Raw genomic sequence first — 21,085 nt, 5'->3', positions numbered from 1 at the left:
AAAAAATATAAAAATATAAAAATATATGACATATATGTAGTGGAAAATGAATATCCAAATTTAATAAAGTAGTTTTTTTACCCTAAATTATACATTTCGGATGATGGAGTTGGTGTGAATGCACCAGGATATATGCCCATGCTTTAATTTATACAAACTGAAGCACAAACATACTATATAAAATTGTAAGAGCAGGTCTCTTGTGAGATGGTTTCACGAATCTTTATTTGTGAGACGGGATCAATCCTACCGATATTCACAATAAAAAGTAATGTTCTTAGCATAAAAAGTAATAATTTTTTATGAATGACCCAAATAAGATATCAGTCTCACAAAATACGATCAGTGAGACTATCTCACACAAGTTTTTGCCAACATTGCAATATACTTATCGTTCCATACACATGTTTGTTTTTTCAGTAAATTAACAATATTATTGGAAAAACAAAATTTTTAATTAAATTTCTTAGTTTCTTTATTACTTAATACATTGTGTTATTTTATGACTTAATTAATAAAGATATAATAAGAAAAAACGAGAAAAAAATATATTATATATGAAAACAAAAATAAATATTTTTCAACTGAAAAAGTATATGAAACGTGTATAATTATACAAAAAAAAATATCCTTCAAAATTGTATTGTACCACATCATTTTTCTTCATTTTTTTCTTCAGAAAACCGCGATAAAAAATAATAATTATAAATCGCACCGTATATATGATGCGGTAATTTTTTTTATTGTTGTCAAGAACCGCACTAAACCATCCCCCTTAAACATCATATCATAGTAAATGGCATATGACTATAATAATTTGTAAACAACACGCTGAATTAAAGAATTCGCCATTCGATTCTTGTTCAAAATTGTTCCTTTTACAAAAAGCTCAGATTCTTCTCAAAAATTCTTCAAGTCAGTCTTGTATTTGTTAGAGTATTTTTTTATTTTACTACAAATATTTTATTTGGAGTTTGGAAGTAAAAAAAATTACAACATAGTGCAAATGTCAATTTTTTTTAGTGTTTTGATGTTTTCAATTATTAACTTGGTTTTGAATATTTGATTATTAATGTTTTGTCTAATTTTATTTTTGCATGATTTGTGTTATATTTTACATTTGAAAGATACTATATTACTATTGTTTTGAATCAATTTGAATATATGTTCTAATATTTTGTATTCTATTTGATCATTCAAAAAAACCACGAATCGATCGCAACTATCCGAAAACCATGAAAGAAATTCTACATGTAAAACCTTAATTTTTTTTAGGATGCTAACCAACCACATATGAACAAATCACTTCAAACAATTATTCGATATTTTTGGTATGTTAAAAAATTAAATACAAAGACCTAAATATATATAAGATAACAAATCTCTTTAAACATTTCTAACATAATAAAAAAGATTTTGATTTAATCTAAATTACGGATCGTGACACATATAATGCAAAGAATGAGAAAGAAGTATATTTTTTTTAAAAAAAAAATTATCAAAATTTTAAACAAAAACGATAATAGAGTGAAAAGAGAAATGTGAATGTGGGTGAATAATAATTTTTAAATGATTAAAAAACTTTATTAAATCACAAATCGGTTATTTAGTGGATATAACTTTAAGTAATAAAAAATAAATATAAATCAAATAAATGAATGTTTGAATTATAATAATAAATTTTCTGAATGACGTTCACATTAAAGATTTTATAACATACGCAAATTAAATTAAGAGAAAAAAATTATCTACAATATTTCTTGTGACATTTCATATACCATTACCACGTATAGAGTTTTATTGATGTGAATCATGATGTAATTAGGAAATCGTTGAAATTTGATAAAGGGTGACAATCAATTATTTGTGTAACATGGATTGTTGCAGAAAACGACGTAAAAAAATTTCTCTATTCTTTTTTCATTTTTTGACTGGAAAACTCACAACTGTTATCTATTGGTTGCGTACTTGGTAAACTCTCGAGTTGAACGCAGTAACCTACCTGAAAATCAAGATTGGCAATGCAAAATAAACTATTGGAATTGAACGAAATTATTTATATTGACAAAAATACCATTTACTACAAAAAAAACTAATTATATCAATAATTCAGTAATTTCATTTCAATTTTATTAATTTTTAAATCAATAAGTCATATATATTTCCTCAAAACATGTATAGATAATATTTGATTCTCAATAACAGTAAAATTGTAAGTTAAATATAAAATTAACAACCTTTTCAATTAATTAATTATAAACAACCAACCAAATTAACCAAATTAACTTGTATAAATTAACATATTCCAACGCCAGCTGTATATTTAAAAAAAAAAAAAAACAAAATTAAAAAGAAGACTCCTTTCATGCTCAAACTTCAGAAGAAAATGGAGCAAATTTTGAAGACTCATTTCACGCTCAGAAGAGTAGAGAGCTTTCGGCCGTGCTCTTTCCGGTGAAAATATCCACGATTCTTAAATCAGAAGAGGTATGTCAAATGATTTTTCTAAAATTCCAAAAAAATTTCTAGTTTTTAGATTTTTAAATTTTCTGGATTACGCTTAATTAATTTATTGTCTTTTCAAAATCATGTATTGTTTTTTTTGAATATGCAACATTGATACGTTAAAAAAACATAGCTAGCTTCTATTTGATCTGTCCAAAACACTTGTAACAAATCTTAATATTTATTAAATTTTACTGCTTACACTTCAATATTTGTAAAATGAGCAGATTATTTTTTTAATACTCATAATATGTAATAGTTTGTAAAGTTGGCAGATTATTTTTTTTTAATAATCATACTATGTAATGTTTGTAAAGTTGGCAGATTATTTTTCCTGCACCCTATTGCTTACACTTCAGAATATTATGAGTTGGTATGTCTACTACAAAGGGCAACTTAATTCAATTCTTTGTCTGTGCCTATGTGCAATAAGTAGTATATGTATCTATTTTAATTTTGTCATTTTCATATTTTATAGAAATGGAAGAAAACAACGGCGATAAACAGTCATACATTCCCCAAGTTGAAGACAATCAAAAGCCAAAAATAGGGATGAAATTCGAATCTTTAGAGGACGTGTTTTCATTCTATAACCAATATGCACGAGAATTCTGTTTTAATGCAAGAATTAGTAATAGCAAAAAAAGTAAGAAAACAAACGAAGTTATTTGGAAAAAGATTTGTATGCTTTAAAGAAGGACATACAGATGAAATCAAATTGAGTAAACAAGCAAAAAGTGATGAACCAATAAAGGAAAGAGCTACTGGTGAGATTAGAACTTGATGTAAAGTTATAGATTTCAGTTGTGAAGGAACAAACTAGTATTGGTTGGGTTGTTAGTACCTTAATGGAAAGTCATAATCATCCACTGTCAACTCCTTCAAAAGTGCATTTGTTACGCTCACATCGTATTGTTTCAGTATAAAAAAAATCATTGAGTCAACAGTTTGCAGAAGTGAATGTATCCACTTGTCAACAAATTTGGTTGTTTGAAATAGAGTCTAGAGGGCCTGAACATGTAGGTTGCACAGAAAGAAATATGGGAAACTATGAGAAAACTCTTAGGGATGAGTATAAGGGTATCGATGCAGAAACATTGATTGATTTCTTTCAGTCTGAGAAAGATAAGAGTTCAACTTTTATTCTTTGGTTACGAGACTGATTGAGACAATAGATTTAGTCGGTGTTTTTGGGCAGATCCAGTATCAAGGAGTGAATACACTGCATTTGGTGATTTAGTGGTAGTTTGATACGACGTATAACACCAACAAATATAGGATGATTTTTTCACCATTTGTAGGAGTTAAGCATCATCATCATACCATTGTTTTTGGTTGTGGTTTTTTGCAATGATGAGAAAACTGATTCTTTTGTTTGGTTTCTTAATAAATTTCTAGAAGCCATGCTTGATGGTGCACCAAACTTGATCATTACTGACCAGGATCGTGCTATGACGAAAGCCATAGCTCAAGTTTTACCTAAAACAATACAATGATATTGTTTGTGGCACATTCTAAACAAATTCCAGATAAATGAACCCGGTGACTTTTCGTGACCACTATCAAAACATAATGAACGCTATTGTACATTCTACAACATTAATATTGAATTTGAGAGATCATGGGAAGAGGTTATGAATTGTGCTAACTTGGTACAAAATGATTGGATGTCATTGATGTATGAGTTGCGACATAAGTGGGTGCCGACTTATTTCAACTATGTATTTTCTGCAGGGATGTCAAGTAGTCAGAGTTTGGGTTTACAATGTCATGAATTTTCAAGGTTCTTCTTCTTCCAAACCTAGGCTGCTTACGCATGACATACAAAAAGACGATATATCATGTAGTTGTATGAAATTTCAATTTGAGGATGCGCAATCATATTTTAGCATTTTTTTCGTATCACCCAAGTGTTTCACTTACCTGATAAGTATATACTCAAACGGTGGACAAAATATGCGAAGCTTGGAGTACTATATCATATGATTGAGCAAAATGTGATCGACGATCCAGAAAGGTATTCGATGTCTAGATATATGAGGTTATCGTATAAAGCTTCATCTTTAGTTGATGTTTTATCTTTCAACGATCAGGGGACAAACTTTTTGGCTAAACAATTTGATTCTATTGATAGCAAAATGAAGGAAATGAATATTAATAGAACATTAAGTAGTGGAAGTCAAATTAGGATAACCGTGGATGGAGCCATTGGCATCCTTAATCCTTCTGAAATAAGAATAAAAGAACGCGGGAAGATATTAAAATCATCAAAGGAGAAGTCAACCTCGAGGGGCAGACAGTGTTGTGGATGCGGGCGTCGAGGTGTGTCACATGACAAGCGCAACTGTACAAATTTGCAAGACGGGTATCCATCGATTAATTTTTTAAAAAAACTAAATAATTTCATAATATTAGTAATGATGATAACGTTCGTTTATGAGGTCAACTGTAAATACTCATAGACAAGATGAGAACTCAGATGAAGGAGATTTTGGATCAATAAATGATAACTCAAATACATAAATTATTTTATGCATTTAAATTTAATCTCATTGATAATATTTCACTAATCATTGTCTTCATATTTGCAGTTTCTAACAACATGTGGACAACTGAAATGGGCTTCGACGATTGAAATTAATTTGTAATGTTTTCCACTATTGTTTCAAAAATCATAACCAGAATGGTCTTCGATAATGTTTTTTTAACTATTGCTCTGTATGTATTTATGTTTCTGCTGATGGTGCTTGTATGGTGATAAATTTTGATGAGATAGTGCTCTGCTGGAATGATTAGTTCTATATTAAAGTTAAACTTTAATATTACATATTTTGTGTGTTAGTTAAACCTTCTGTATCATCCATATTTCTTGAGTAATTGTTTAATGCCCTGTAATCTCCATCTCTAGTTTAAATAGTGAGATTTGCCGTTGAAATTTATGGGTATTACGTGTATATGTATTGGTGCTTGAAATATCTGCAAAATAAATAATAAATCTTTGCATTATGATTATAAGAAAATATTATAGGCAATTACAAACGAACCGAAAACTTCTTGCAACAACTTGCAACAATATATTTAATCATGGTCACTAATTTGTAGATATTTCAAATTCTCTTGTATCTCTTTCAAATTCTTCTTTATCTAATCCAAATTCTGTTCTATCACTTGCAACTTCTTTATTTGTTCATGCTGCGAAACCTTTTCCCTTGTATTTGAACATGAAAATGTAGGTGAATTTGAACTTTCGTTTGCACTAGATTTGGAGGAACCGCCTACAATTTGTTTCACCATAAATGCACCATAAGTTCTTTCTGCCTCCTCTCTATTTTTGAAAGACTGGTGTACAACACCCTTATATGTTAACTTTAGAAAATGCTTCTCCCACGTGTCATAAATACCTGGTTCACGTCCAACAAAAACGATATATGTTTTCCCCTATAATGTACAAAAAATCATACTTTTTCAACATTTAGCAAGAAAAGATTAAAACTACAAACAATTAAAAATTAAACAACTCACCATTGTTAAAACTCACCAACACAAGTATAGCACTGATGCAGGTTCTGGACATTAATCAATTAGTCAGAACTACAACATTATAAGGAAAATGAATTGCACGGGAGAAAAGATTTCAGCAACTCACCTTTGGACATGAATGTATCGGCTTTAGCAGATTTCAGCATAGACACTAACAGATAATTAAGAAAAGAAAATGAACAAAGCTAGCTGCATAAGTAGAAGAAAAGAGGAAACAAAACATTCTTACAATTGCAATCCAAGCAACGGATTGCACACCTAACAAATAGTAAATATATGTAGTCACACAACAAATGCATCAAATATATATAGACCTAAATCAAATTTCACTACACACTGGAAGAAGCGCACGAAAGATTAACATGTTTCACGCTCTAGAATTTAGATAGACCTAAATCGAATTTCACACAATATATATCATAGGCTTAAAAATCTGCAATTTTTACGTAGTTGGATGAAGAGAGATCTATCATACCAAAATTACCAAAATCGTCGGAAGACGGTCATATGAGAGAAATTTCCAAGCGTTTTCCCTTCTGATTTTAGAATCATGAATTTTGTTCACCAGAAAGAGCACGGCCGAGAATCATGAATTTCCAAGTGGCAGGAGAAGCTCTCTTCTCTTCTAAGCATGAAATTGGCGATCTTCTACATCATATTCTCAATTTTTTCCTTAACTCTTCTGAGCGTTAAATGAGTCTTCAAAATTTGCCACATTCTCTTTTGAAGTTTGAGCGTGAAATGAGTCTTTTTTTAAATTTTGTTTTGTTTTTATTTTTTTTTTAAAGTACAACCGGGCGAATACCCTGCACCCAAGCCTCTAAATCAATAAGTCATATATATTTCTTCAAAACATGTATAAATAACATTTGATTCTTAATAACAAGAAAATTGCAAGTTAAATATAAAATTAACAAATTTTTCAATTAATTAATTATAAACAACCAACCAAATTAACAAAATTATTTCAACTAAATAAAAAACAACCAACATAATCAACGTTATAACATTATATAGTTAAGATCCAGACATGTCAAACCAAAAACATGACAAAATCTTCTTTCCAATATTTCTTTTTCTTCTTCAAAATTAAACATCTACATTGATGATATATTTAACCAATTGTTTTTTTTTCCCTTCATTCTTACGAGTTCGATATTTATGTTTGTTTTCTGAAGACACACGAAATTTGATATGAGTACTATCTAGAGCCTCTAAACACGGTTGATTCCATCCTACATGTAGGGGCACTACCCCCCATGATAGAATCAAGGTCCCAAATTTATCCACACAAACATGAGGTCCACTAATTTTTTTAAAATCACATATGTGTGTGAATCTTGTCCATCCAAATTATGTGGAGGCAGTGCCCCACATGTATCATCGAAGCTACCAACCTAAACACCTCTATCATCACTCACAGGAGAGAGAGTGAGGGGCGTTCAATTGTTTGAACGTCCCTCTGTCAGTTTATTTTTTTTAAAAAATTAAACAATTAGCGACGGTTTTTGAAAAATCCGTCGTAAATTTGCGACGGATTTTCAAAAACCGTCGCTGTCACGCGGACCTCTCTTGTTTTGAAATAATTTTTTATTTTCCACGCGGACCCCACACGTATTTAAAATAATTTTTTTTATATAAAATTTTTTTTCTTAACGGTAGGATTTTTTTGTTTTTAAATTTTTTTTTCAATTATTTGTAACGGCTATTTAACGACTAGTTAACGGCTAGTTTTAAATGTCTTCTATAAATGCCCACAAATTTGTACACATATTTTCATTCCAACTCACTACAATCTCCAATTATACTCTCTAATATTCTCCCATCTATTTTTTTGAAGTTCCAAAATTCTTATTTTCTATCCAAAATGGATGAAAATAATAAGGCATTTTTTACAAATTTCTTGAATTCTACAAACAACCCACAAAAATATCCATCTTCCCAAAATCCACAAATTCCACCAAATTATCAATACCCACATCCATTTCCAAATACGGCGTTTCCTCCCCAAAATCTTCAAAATTTTCAAGGTTTTGGAAATTCTATGAATCATCCGAATTATGCCCCTCGAGGTCCATATCAACTGCTTCCAGCCGAATATTGGCAAAATATGAGTCATCCGTATTTCACGTCGCCGGTTGTTCATGGATATAGTACCCCGCACACAAATGTTATGCCTTTCACATCTCCGATGTCGAATGAACCTGCAACTCCGACTTTTGTCCCGGAGACGCAACTTTCTGATCGTGAATCCCCAATTGAGGTGGTCAATTTAGAAAAACGGTTTCAAATGCTGAGGGTTCAAGAAAGCGTTCAAATTGGACAAAGATTGAAGACGAGGTGTTAGCGAGAAGTTTTGTCACTATCAGCGATAATCCAGTAATCGGCAATGATCAAAAGGCAGATGCTTTTTGGGGACGTGTTGCAAGCTACTACAATGAGAATCGTCCCACAGGTTCAAACACCAGAAGTGCAAATGTTATACGATCACATTGGCACAATACAATCCAAAAGAAGGTATATCGATTCAACGCAAATTATAATAGTGTTTACAGTTCATATCGAAGTGGTCACAGTGACGAAGATATATTGAGGTTTGCGTACGAAAAATATCGATCCGAAAACAATGGTGTTGCATTCAATCTTGAGCATGTGTGGAGAATTGTCAAAGACCGTCCAATGTTTACTCCACAGTCCGCTGATCACTATGTGGCCACAAAAAAGACGAAGACTTCAGAGTCGGGAGCAAGCAACACCTCGTCTAACCAAGAGGTGAGCATAGATCTGGATGATGAAGATACTCGTCCAAGGGGACAAAAGGCAGCGAAAAGAAAGGGAAAAGACAGAGTCAAATCGACCATAGAAGATCTTACAGTAAACTACAACAGTATTTGCGCAAAGTTCACCGAGTACACAAGCGTGAAGAAATCCGAAGTTGATCTGAAACAAAAACAACTCGAAGTAGAGGAGATTAAGGCAAAAGCTGCTTTGTCCAGATCTGAAGCTAAGAATCGACGCTTGAAATTGAAGGAGTACGAAATCTTGAACAAAGACACCTCGCAAGATGACAGAGGAACAGCTTATCATACATGAATGTCTATGCCAGGATATTAGATCGAGATGGAATATCTAAACAATTTAATCAACGTTCATTTTCTATTATTATTATTATTATTATTATTATTATTATTATTATTATTATTATATTTGTAATTTCGATTAATGTGATTTTAATTTATTATCATTTTTGCAAAATTGTTATTGTCAAATATCCGTTGAAAACTAGCCGTTGCAAAGTAGCCGTAGGAATATCTACTTTATTTAATAAATATATTTTAAAAAACATTAATATTATTTTTTTAAATTAATAAAATTATTTTATTACGAAGTTAGATTATTTTAAAAATTAGATTAATGATTTAAATAATGTAAAATATATTTAAAACATATTTCTTTAATATGAAAAAATTTAAAGATGAATGAGTGGACTATGAGACCCATGAATAATGAGTTATAATGTTAATAGGAATGTGTGTAAAAGAGATATGTTGTTATAATGAGTATGTGTCAGTGGACCCCATGCTTTTTGATGAGTTGGTGGGTTGTGGGTGCTCTGAATTAAATTACATATCATAAACCATTTCCATCTCTCATCCATAGATTCATTAGGTATTGCCTCAGGTTTTTTAAGTAATACTAAGAATGACATTTAGCACTTTTTTGAAATACCTACTAGCTAATTGTTTCTCCAGAAAGTTCAAAATTGGTATTATAACTCTTTGATGAGCCCAAATATGCAACGTCATAGCAACTTTCAAGTCTAGAGCATAAACAAATTCATTCTAGTTATGTTGATGCATACATATTCATCATTTACATAAATAATTTTTTCAATATACTTTCTCCTCTTAGTAAAAATTATGTTGATGCATTGATCTTAATTTAATATGCCTATTACAATTTTCTATAAATCTAAGAAGAACGATCCAAAACCTTTATTAATTTCATAATGTTCAGCTAAAAAGTTAATATTGTTATATTTTTGTTGTTACTGAACTTAATCTTGCCATGGATGTTGAGTGTCATGAAGTATTTCGTCAAAGATCATCGTTCAGTGTCTGTTTCACATGTAGACAAGCAAACAAGGATGCCCACAATCTTGCTAAGACATCTTGTTTTCACGCTCGTCCTTCGATCTGGAATACTCCTCCAGATTTTATTTTTGATGTTTTGAATGAAGACTATAATTCTCTTTCATCTTAATAATATTTATGATTTCCTTTCAAAAAAAATTATAAAAGGTCAATACGATTTAACAATGATATATATGCATATATTTTTCTATCTAAAAAATATGACTCAAAATCTTGGGTCATCTTATTCTCATGTTGTTAGAACATTTAATATATTTAAAATTATTTTTAGTAACGAGGCAACAACAAAGAACCGATCAGAAAATAATTTACTATCAAAACAATATGCTAGAAAACTATGGTAATGCCACACCACAATGTTGTATAATATTTTTCGTTCAAAGATTTTTCCACACAAACTCGGTTTTTTTACTGACGTTTCCCCATCTCATTTCTGGGTAAAGGAATTAAAAAAACAACAAATTTGTTTCTTTGTTTTTGAATGATTCTAACACCATTTAAAAGTGCAGGAACTAAAAAAAAAAGAAACTTTTCAGAGGCTTCTTGTAAAAAGTTTATTTAGGAGTTACCTCTGGGGACTGTGAAGGAGACGACATGTGAAAGAAAATCGAGCGAGTAGAAGAATCAGATGTGAAGTATGAGCATGGAAGAAGAAGAAAATTTCATGCTGAAGGCAAAGAGTGAGGAGGGAAAGGGAAGGGATTGTGTTTTACTGTGAGGTTAATGAGGGATAATTTTGTCATATAAAAATAATTGGAAAGTAGTGGAAAGGAATGGAATAGTGATTCCCACGTAATAGGAATGGAATGACAGCAGTCACATGGAATTGGGAATCAGCATTCCCATGACCGTTCCCATGTCTGTATCAAACACAAAAATGAAATGGCCTATTCTATTCTCACCCCATTCCTGCATATCAATCATGTCCTTAAAGGTACACCAATGAGAGTTGAAAAGAGTGACTTTAGGATGGTTTTTTTGGCACAAACATGGTGATGCAGTGAGAGTTTGAGCTTAATTTTAGCATTGTCCTAATAAATTGGGCTGCAAACGTTTAAGTTACTCGAATCGATTTGATTATCATATCATCAATTCACAATATATATTTATATACATGCAAAACAAAAGAAAATTACATTTTCTAAACGTAACTTATAAAAATAAACCAGTTGTTGGATTATGCCGCAACCGATAAGATACACATCAAAATGTATAATTAAAATAAGAATCACCAAGTAGTTGACAGAACTGGGAACATTGAAAATGCTCACCATATTCACAAGGGACAGAGAATGGAGGAGGAGAAGGAGAACTGAAATCACAAAGTTTGAGAACAGGATTGCCTTTGAACCACGGATACGATCACAGTTACATCATCAAGCTTGCCACCAGTGTACCCTGCATATCCAGCTGCCTGTGCATTATCCGCAAACGGACTTCTGGCCGTTGCAGACTTACCCACCTCTTGTGCCTTGGCTGCCAATGCTTCCGCAATTTCCTAAAAACAAGAACTGGTCCGGATGAAGGCGACATCAAGATTGGAAAATCTCAACATAACAAATAAACTCACATACACTAAGGGCTAATGGCACGTGTGTTTCTGTTTTCAGGAAATGTTTTCATTTAATTTATTTTGACACGATATGAAATCTAGAGTAGAAAACATGTTCTTCAGAAAATATAACCCAAACATAAACGTATTCATTCCCTAATTCAATCTCTGAAAATATATTTCCAAAAACATTTGTAAAACCAGAGACATATCCAAACGTTACTAAAGCTTTTTCCCATGTGTTTTGTGCATGAAGGTGAATGTATGTAGAGAATCAATTCATAATGGGAAAAATATTTCAAGTATATTTGAGAATTTTTGCAATGACAAGTTTGGGTGCTCCTCTATCTACAAAATACCATCATTCAATATTCTGGGTTTATTCTGTGTCAACAGTCAGTAAAGAAGCTCCAGATATTCAACAAAAATTAATAGAACCTTAGGTTTGCAATCTGCAGCAAGGTACTTCGAAACTTCTGATGTGATCTCTTGATCATACAAATTGTCAAGAAGTCCATCAGATGCCAAGATAATCACATCCTCCTCCTCTAAATCAATCCTGTAGAACTGAATCGACACAAAGATTGTAACCAAAGGCTATTGAACGATTTATGAAAATTATAGAGTTATTTCTGAATTTAGCTGTCCTACTCCACTCAATTGAGTTCATTACCAGTGATTTTAAGCTTGTCTATTTAGCGCTAATTGTTCTTGTTTCTGAGAGAAATGACAGGGCTGCACTCATCACATATCCATATTGTTTTTAAATAATCAAAGATCCCTGCCCCATAAATCAAGGCAGGAAGCTACAACCAGCTCCGAAAAGTGATGCTTATTTTAAAATTAGCTTTCAACTACATCAACACCATGAGAAAGTCAGCATTTTTTTGGAATTATTTTGTAAAGCCATACCTCCGCAAGATTAGAGGGATCATCACCTCTTTCAATCTGTAGCGGGAAATGAAATACATGAAGCATAGGTGAAGATCTTTTGTAAACGGATCCATGCCGAAGGATAATAAATCCAGAGTCTCCAATATTAGCCACTTGAAGAACCTATTGACATTTGATGCTCATTCAACAACTTACAAACTTTCATATAAAGGAAGAATCAAATTGACAAAGGAAACTTGAGTCCGAGGGAATCATTCACCTCGACATGTTTAAAATTCCCTATCATACTTCAATCCATTCACCAAAACCAGTAATGATGGTTAAAAGCTACCAGATATCACAAGCTCTGAATTGCCTATACCTGACCAACTAATTGAGCAAGCAAAACAGTTGAGGATCCAGGAGATTGAGTTTCACCAATACTGAGTTTAAGAAGTTCGGTAGGGTTGCATATTGAATCACTGTTGCAATCCAACGCAAGCTTTTCACAATTTTTTATGAGTTCTTGAGCATAAACTCCAGGATTTGTCCCTAAATAGAGATGTAAAAAATGGTCATTTAAGAGTTTTAGACAGTACTGGCCATGAGATTGATAAACATAGATAGCAATTTTCAATGCTATCTTTTATTTTTCTATTTTACATGCAAGAGTGGTCATAGGAATAGCAGGAAATGATGTAACGGAACAAACCTTCAAATGACCACTGACCAACTCCATCAGCTACACCTAGCCATGTTTGACCAGTGACAAAATATGCATCCTCTCCACCTGTCAACACCTGGAATTTATTATTTTGGCAAATTACTCACCTAGGTATGGTGATGCTAAATCTATAACAAAATTTAGCACATTTTCAAAAAGAATGGAACAAGTTATTGCCAGACAGTTTGTTGAAGTCCTAAACTGGTTATTAAAACTTCAAAGTTAATTCCTTTTGCTGTAACAAATTAAACTCAAAATTCACCAACTTTTTTATCTGGGTTTTAAAATAGTTACAAGTGATTGACAAATCTTTCTTTTGCATGTAAGTTATTTCAGACACAAGTTCAATACTGACCCCTGAGCCCTGACGTAGTTATTGCTTTGGGAGGAGATCAATTAAAGAGGATTTTAATAATGCAGCATTTCCAGAAACTTGTGAAGTTTTCAAAAGCCTACCCCACTACATGAAGGGTTTTTTTTAACTGTTTAAGGTTAATACTTGGGCTTTTTACCTGTTTACAATAAATATTTAATAATTTAATAAAATAAAGTAAAAAAAGTGAGTTCTTAAACTAAGAGGCGTGACTTACATAAATTTTTTTTAAATGCAAGTCATGCCATATGAGATGGCGTGACTTGCATAATTTTTTTTAAAAAAAAAGCAAGTCACGCCAATTGAATAGGCGTGACTTGCTTAAATTTTTTTTTTTAAAATAAAAGATGGACGCTTGTGATGGAGGAACCATCCCATGTGAAAGACCGACGACCATACATCTTTTTTTAAATTATTATGTGTTTGCTATTATTATTGTTTGCGTAGATCTTCAAATTATTAATAGATAGAAAAATTACTTTATTATATTTTATTTAATATGTTAAGCTAACTCAAGTTAACTTTTTTATTTGATTTTATTTAGATTGTCGAGATTTGTGTTTTGATTTTTTCATGTCGGTAAAATTTCAATTTAAAAATTTAAATCTAGGTATGTATAAAACTTTTATTATTAAAATAACTGGGTATTTTCAAAACTCGTAGATTGTGAAAATATTATTTTTAGTGTATTTATTATTTTTTACTTATAGTTAATGCTTTATCTTATAATTGTTTTGATAATTGATATTGTTGTTTTTTTAGAAAATATTATTCTTATTGTTTTTTAATCTCTTCTTTGTAAAAGAAAAGAAAGATGCATGCATATGTCAATAATTAATATGAATGTAGTGGGTCGTCAGTCTTTCACATGGGATTGTTCCTCCATCAAAAGCGTCCAGCTTTTATTTTAAAAAAATTTAAGCAAGTCACGCCTATTCAATTGATGTGATTTGCATTTTTTTAAAAAAAAAATTAAGCAAGTCACGCCCAATGAATTGGCGTGACTTGCTTTAAAAAAAAATTATGAAAGTCACGCCATCTCATTGGGCATGACTTGCATTTAAAAAAAAATTATGTAAATCACGCCACTTGATAAATTAGTTTAAGAAACTCTTTTTTTTTTTACTTTATTTTATTAAATTATTAAAATATTTACTGTGAACAGTTAAAAAGCCCACTACATGAATGTGGCTCCACTTGTAATGGAACACCAAAGATCACTTTAAGAAGAGCAATCGTGAGATACCTTTGAAGGATGTGGCAATAAAGCAGCACCAGATGATAGAACAAAGTCTGTCATTTGAATTTCCTGGCTGTTAAGAACAGATGTATCGTATCAGGCTCTGATTCACACTTGACTAAGAATCACAATTATCAAAACAAAATATAAGCCTCTTGTGATATTAACATACATAAAATTTAAAGCATTCAATATCCTTGTACTTCTTATTGAATCATGATATGGGGATTAAGGTAACAGAAGCATAGAACAGCAAATGTAGTTATTTCAGTCAAATTTGCAGGAACTTCAGTGATTAGGAAACAGCGAATGACTATAAATAATTCCATAATCCACATTATACTAATGAAATGACTGATTTCAATGCAGATTGATTGTATGTCATCAAGGCACTAGACTGAAGAGATTGATTGCATAGAGTGCAGATTAATGCAGCAAATACTTAGAGTGCAGATTAACGCAGCAAATAGTTAGAGTGAGTAAGAAACCTTTTGATAGAAACTTCTGTGGGTTCCATCTCCATCACTTGATTTCCTGATGATTCCACTATGTTACCATTCACATCATCATCGTCTTCAGTGCTTTCTGATACCAGAATTGACTTTTGTGGTATGTCGGCCAGCTGTAAATGATATTGAATTAAAAACATAGCTTCCCCATATGAAGTGAGCCTATGTCATTCGGTTCTCTCAAAACTGAAGCTCCTGGGAAAACTTCATGGTGAAAACAGAGGGTCAAAGGAACATTATCTTTACTAATGTATTCTGATATTCTGACTACGGCAATTAGTGACAGATTTGATCAATATCTCTGGCACAAAGGTATTCCAATCATCACATTATTATACAGACAACATGAACAAAATTTTAGATACTTCAATTCATCATCTCACACTTAAACCCATCTAAAAGCATAAAATGTGGCACTTTAAGCAACACATCTGAATTGGTCTTTGCTTTTGCCAAGTGTAGCGCCGAAGAAGGTGTAGGTTTGAGGTTTTCAAATATGAAATAGGTCTGACGAGTGACATTCTATTGCGTCATGGTGAATGTTGCTAATCCTCACTTGCAACTCATGAAATTCCTCATTTGATAACTGATAAACTTTAGCACACAGCAGAACGAGATTTAAATTACTTATGAAAGTTAGAATTTCTGGTTCCTGGTTTGTATGGTGAAATTTATGTTTTATTTTAATATTAGAGTCACATGTTTATATCCATGCTTGAACCATATGAGACACCAGTAAATTGGTGTTGGTGCCTTGTGATCAGTCTTAAATGATATAACTAACCAATTTTAGGCTCTCAGCTTTGTCAGTATCCCTGTATTCTTCCCCATCGACACTGACTGATTCCTCATCATTTGTCTGTCCAGTTTCCAACTTAGGAGACATGGGCATTAATTGGATTATGCCACTTTCACTTTCATCTTCTGCAATTTCGTTATGTAACTCATTTCTTTCTAAAGAAGTCTGAGCCTCCGCATCTATAGACAACCGTAAAACTGCTTTCATCCCAGGAGCCGCAGTCAGAATGTTATTAATGTCATCGCCAATTTTAGAATCTGCGAACAACTCTGTTGAAACAACAGTGTCTATACTATCCTGAGAAGCATCCTTTTCAGATTCCGTTAATGTATCGGGACTCAGAGAAATCGTCTGCAACATGGTTACATCAACAATGTTATTTTCTGGAGTTTCCACTGCAGCAATACTATTCTCTATTTTTGCACTGTTTGCGAGCATAGGCACACTCATCAGACTTGAGCTATCTTTCTTTTCATTGAAGCAATCCTCATCTTTTCCATCATTCTCGATATCATTACCTGGAGTAGAAGAATTTTTCAGTTCTACCTTTGAAACTATAGTGGGCAATTCAAATTCAGTTGCGTCTATCGACTTCTCACCCAAGTCATTCTTTTTCTCAGAAATACTTAAATTTTTGCCATCAAAATCCATAGAAGTTGATTCATTAGTCACCTCAGCCAAGCTAGAGTCTCTCACACCTCCATCATCATCACCATTCAAGTCTGTCACCATGTTGTCTTCCTCTGTACCTTCCTCTTCAATGTCCTTTTCAACCTTTGATTCCTCATGTTGCGCATTTGAGGCAGACTCGCTAAGGTCCCCAAATCGAAATATAAGACTACCATCAGAATGCTCTGCCAACACAATCATCCAAGAAAAGCTTAAAGATTACAAATAACTCCAATTCCAAATTCACACACAACGACGACTTGAAAAACATGAGGTATAAATATTCAACCATTTCCTAGGTCAATTAACCAACTTTATTATGAGTTATCCACAAAATTAATTGTATAAACTACCAGTCAATTCTTCCTTCTTTGAGTATAATACATTCTTATGGAGATATCCACAAATAAATTGTGTCAACTACAAGAAGATACAAATAAAACTGGGAGTGTATCCAGGTGACCAGGACCATTCTCCTCCTCCGATGAAAAAAATTTCAAAATTTACTAGTAATTTTTATTGTTTATAACCCCAAAATTAAATTCAGACTCTATCACTAACTCCAACCCCAAGAGGCCAAGTGTAAAAGCCGACAACGATCCATCTCTAGCATGCACAAGATTCTCCAAGTTTAAATGTTTCTTGGCAAAAATAAGAACAAGAAAATGGGAACAGAGAACAAAAGGAAATCAGTAAGAAGGTTAATGAAGGGCATTGAGCATACCGCAAGTCGAAATTACATCAAAATCTGGAGACACGCTCTTCATACTTGAATTCTCTTGCTCATCATTCAAATATTCCTGTCTATCTCCAGTGTCCTCCATATCAATACTTTGAGTAGAAGAATCCTTCAGGTCTACATTTGAAGCTGTAGTGGGAAACTCAAATTCAGTTGCGCCTTTCATCAACTTCTCATCCAAGTCATTCTCTTTCTCACCAATACTAATATTTTTGCTATCAACAACTATGGAATTTGATTCATCAGTCACCTCTGCCAAGCTAGAGTCCTTTACACATCCACCCTTATCACCATTCAAGACATTCACCACAAGGTCATCATTTATACCTCCCCTTTCAATCTCCTTTTCAACATTTGGCTCCTCCATATGAACACTTGAGGCAGCCTCACCAGGTTCCCCAAACTGAAATACTAGACTACCGTCAGAATGCTCTGCCAACAAAATCATCCGAAAAATCGATGAGATTACAAACAATACTAATTTCCAAATATTCACAAACTACCACCACAAAAATGGGAGTTTTACATTTTCGAACTTGTTCTTTATTCAAAGAAGGCCTAAGAAGGTTACAAAAATTCCAGTTCCAAATACAACCATCCCCCACCAAAAAGGAGCTTTTCATTTTCAAACCTTCTGTTTTGTCAAGTAACTGACAATGCAACGGAATTGTTCAGAAATAAATTGTATAAGCAACTACCAGATTATACAATTCTAACCAAGGGTGTATACAGTTGGACAAGTCAGTTCACCTTCTCCAAATGAAAAAGATTCAAACTTTACTGGGAAATCTTTCTTCAGATGCAAATCGTCTTAATCCCTCAGTTAAACTCTGGTTCACTTCTAACATCTAACTCCAATCTCAAAGAGTAAATCGGAAAGGGATCAATCATTAGCAGGTACAAGAAGCTACAATTTCAAACATATCTTGAGAACCAAGAGAATGAAATCGATGAAAGGAAATAAGTATGTGAACTATTATGAGAGGCATTGAGCATACCATGAGTTGAAACTACATCAATAGAAGAAGGTGTTGGGGCAGAGGGACGAGATATCAGCTTGAGATGAAATGTCCTGTTTATTCTAAGGATTCTTGAACTGGGCGAGTAAACATGTGTAGAAGATAAATGCTTTGAAGGTAACACTACATGCAATTTGTAGCTGGTATGGGGAGGTCGAAAATCTAAGAAATTGCGGAAAAGATCCGCCATTACCACCGACGATTAAAGGGTTGTCGCTGATGATGTGATAATCTATTATTACCAAAAAAAAAATATATATTTGTGGTATCTAAAAATTGTTTACCCATTTTCCATATGTGAGGATAGAAACAGGAGCATGCGGACTGGTGAGGCTTTGTTGTCTTTGGATGTGTGTGACAATTGAGATGAAAAATCAACTTCTTTTAAATTTAGAGGCAGTTGAGCTGAGTATCATGTTACCAGAGCTCGATTAAAAAATAAAAATATTCGAGTTTAGAGGTGGGTATGATACGGTATACCGTACCGAAAATATCGGTATGGAATTTTTCCATACCGATACCGATACCGAAAATTCGGTATACCGTATGGAAAAATTTCATACCGGTACCGTACCGACACCGAAAATTTTGCCGGTATACCGACATTTTTTCGGTATACCGGACTTAAATTTAAAAAATAATAATAATAAAAAATTATTTTCGGTATTTTGGTATATACCGAAAAAAAAATATTTCACACCGATACCGATACCGAAAATTTCGGTACGGTATGATACCGTACCGAAATGTTCGGTATACCGATTTTTTCGGTAAGTTCGGTATTTTTTCGGTACGATTTTTCGGTATTTCGGTATTTTTTCCCACCCCTATTCGAGTTTGAGCACGAATAGAGTATTAATTTCGAAATTCAATCTCGACTCGATAACCTATCGAGTTACTTGAGCTAAAAAAACTCGATTTCGATTTTATTTTAATTTAAAATAAATAATTAATAAATATATCTAATCGAGTAGCTCGTGCTTGAACGGACATCATATACTCGAGATCAGTCAAACTAAACTCGATCTCGAGTTTTAACCGAACTTGAGTCGAGCTATATTTGCACCCCTACTGACACTCCCATTTAAGAAATGGACTTCATATGCCAGATTCTCAGTTTACCCCTTTCTTAATTAATACATAACCATCCTTTAAATGATAGAAAACACTTAAACACAAAGTTTCTCCACTCTTCCTCCAACAGCTCACGTTGCTGCGTAAAAATCTTCATTCTTCTCTTATAATCGCTTTCTTTCTCAGAAGCATAGAAACAGATGGATGAGGTGGATTATTTTCTCGATTGCATGCGAATTCCTCGGTCATAGAAAGGGGCGGAGCCTCCTATAAGCCCGGGTAACCCAATTTTTTTTAATAAAAATTATATGTAAATTTTATATAATTTTGTAATAATATAATATTAGTTCGGGTATATCAATTTAATATATTAAAAAATTATAGAGTTTAAAATTTTAGCCCAGACTCCGCCACTGGTCATAAATCATACATTTCACTCTGATCTCTTCCTCATTTATCCTAAAAAATATTCATTTCATGAAAAAGAAGAAAAAGAGTTGGTCTGCTGCTATCTTTTTTGCCTAGAATGTTTGCTAAAAGAATTTAAAAAAAAACATGTGTGTTAATTGAACTAATGAGGTAAAATTGGAATTGTTTGAGAATTGAAAATGGTAAGTTTTTGGATTTGTTTTGCTGCTGCTTTGAATCTTTGCTAAAAGAAACTTTATTGAGGTAAAGTTTTGCTGGTGAATGTTCAACTTTTGGAATCCTGCTGAATTCCAACAACTTTAGTTATTTTTCAGTCGGCAACACACTAATCTAAAATCCTAAACTTTTATATCCGAATAAATTGTATCAACCGAGTGATTGACTTGATTGATTTTTTGTTCATGTTAATCAACCTCAGCTATCAACATATGCATATTCTTGTAAGGTTCTTTACAACTCATTTCACTTACTTCTCCTTCCTCGACTTTGTTTGAAGCCGGTGCCACTAGGGGTGGACATCCGGGTATAGATACCATATATCCAACCCGATCGGGTATTTACTCAATCGGGTCATGTTATAGGATTTTTTCCTACTCTATGTCTGATCGGGTACCCGCAAAAATTTATTTATTTATTTTTAAAATATATTACTGCACAACAACTATAAATTAATTAAATGAACTAGAGATGGCACCAGAGCAAGTCTGAGACGGGTTTGGCCAATCTCAGGACCCGCCCAACCAAGGAAAAATTGGACCCTGAACCGGCCCGCATCAAAACTTGGTGGGTCTGGGTTGGACCCAGAAAATATAAATATTTATTTAGCAAAATATAGATATTTTTCAAGCTCAAAATAAAATAGATGCTATGAAATATTGGGTTTGTT

The 21,085-nt window shown here is 32.7% G+C and overlaps 2 protein-coding genes and 1 long non-coding RNA gene across 7 annotated transcripts; 1 reads left to right on the top strand and 2 right to left on the bottom strand.

Annotated features, from left to right (window-relative positions):
* Positions 1-5,895: 5,895 nt before the first annotated feature.
* On the bottom strand, positions 5,896-6,752 carry LOC142519548 (uncharacterized). The gene is made up of 3 exons (XR_012813791.1): positions 6,521-6,752; positions 6,152-6,234; positions 5,896-6,071 (listed from the first exon to the last, which is right to left on the bottom strand). It is a non-coding gene; the product is annotated as an uncharacterized LOC142519548 (long non-coding RNA).
* Positions 6,753-8,155: 1,403 nt separating this feature from the next.
* On the top strand, positions 8,156-9,138 carry LOC142519861 (glutathione S-transferase T3-like). Its single transcript, XM_075622879.1, has 2 exons — positions 8,156-8,308; positions 8,374-9,138. Exons 1-2 carry the CDS (start codon positions 8,156-8,158, stop codon positions 9,136-9,138), a joined length of 918 nt encoding a protein of 305 aa, XP_075478994.1.
* Positions 9,139-11,258: 2,120 nt separating this feature from the next.
* LOC142518005 (uncharacterized) lies at positions 11,259-19,036 on the bottom strand. Of its 5 annotated transcripts, none has more exons than XM_075620573.1 (11): positions 18,676-18,964; positions 17,663-18,109; positions 16,869-17,123; positions 16,255-16,787; positions 15,450-15,583; positions 14,968-15,034; positions 13,337-13,424; positions 13,007-13,176; positions 12,664-12,807; positions 12,190-12,318; positions 11,259-11,697 (listed from the first exon to the last, which is right to left on the bottom strand). In XM_075620573.1, the coding sequence occupies exons 1-11, from the start codon at positions 18,884-18,886 to the stop codon at positions 11,518-11,520; spliced, it is 2,358 nt and encodes a 785-aa protein (XP_075476688.1). In that variant the 5' UTR covers positions 18,887-18,964; the 3' UTR covers positions 11,259-11,517. The 5 variants fall into 5 exon arrangements, 4 of the variants coding, with proteins under 4 accessions (XP_075476688.1, XP_075476690.1, XP_075476689.1 ...); XM_075620575.1 differs by adding an exon at positions 18,428-18,584 and having other exon boundaries at positions 16,255-17,123; positions 18,676-18,765; XM_075620574.1 differs by lacking the exon at positions 18,676-18,964 and adding an exon at positions 18,981-19,036 and having other exon boundaries at positions 16,255-17,123.
* Positions 19,037-21,085: the final 2,049 nt, after the last annotated feature.

This window comes from Primulina tabacum, chromosome 11 (assembly GCF_025594145.1).
Source record: "Primulina tabacum isolate GXHZ01 chromosome 11, ASM2559414v2, whole genome shotgun sequence".
NCBI lineage: Eukaryota > Viridiplantae > Streptophyta > Magnoliopsida > Lamiales > Gesneriaceae > Primulina > Primulina tabacum.
The sequence above is the reverse complement of the archived record's forward strand: the minus strand, read 5'-3'. Positions and strand labels throughout refer to the sequence as shown.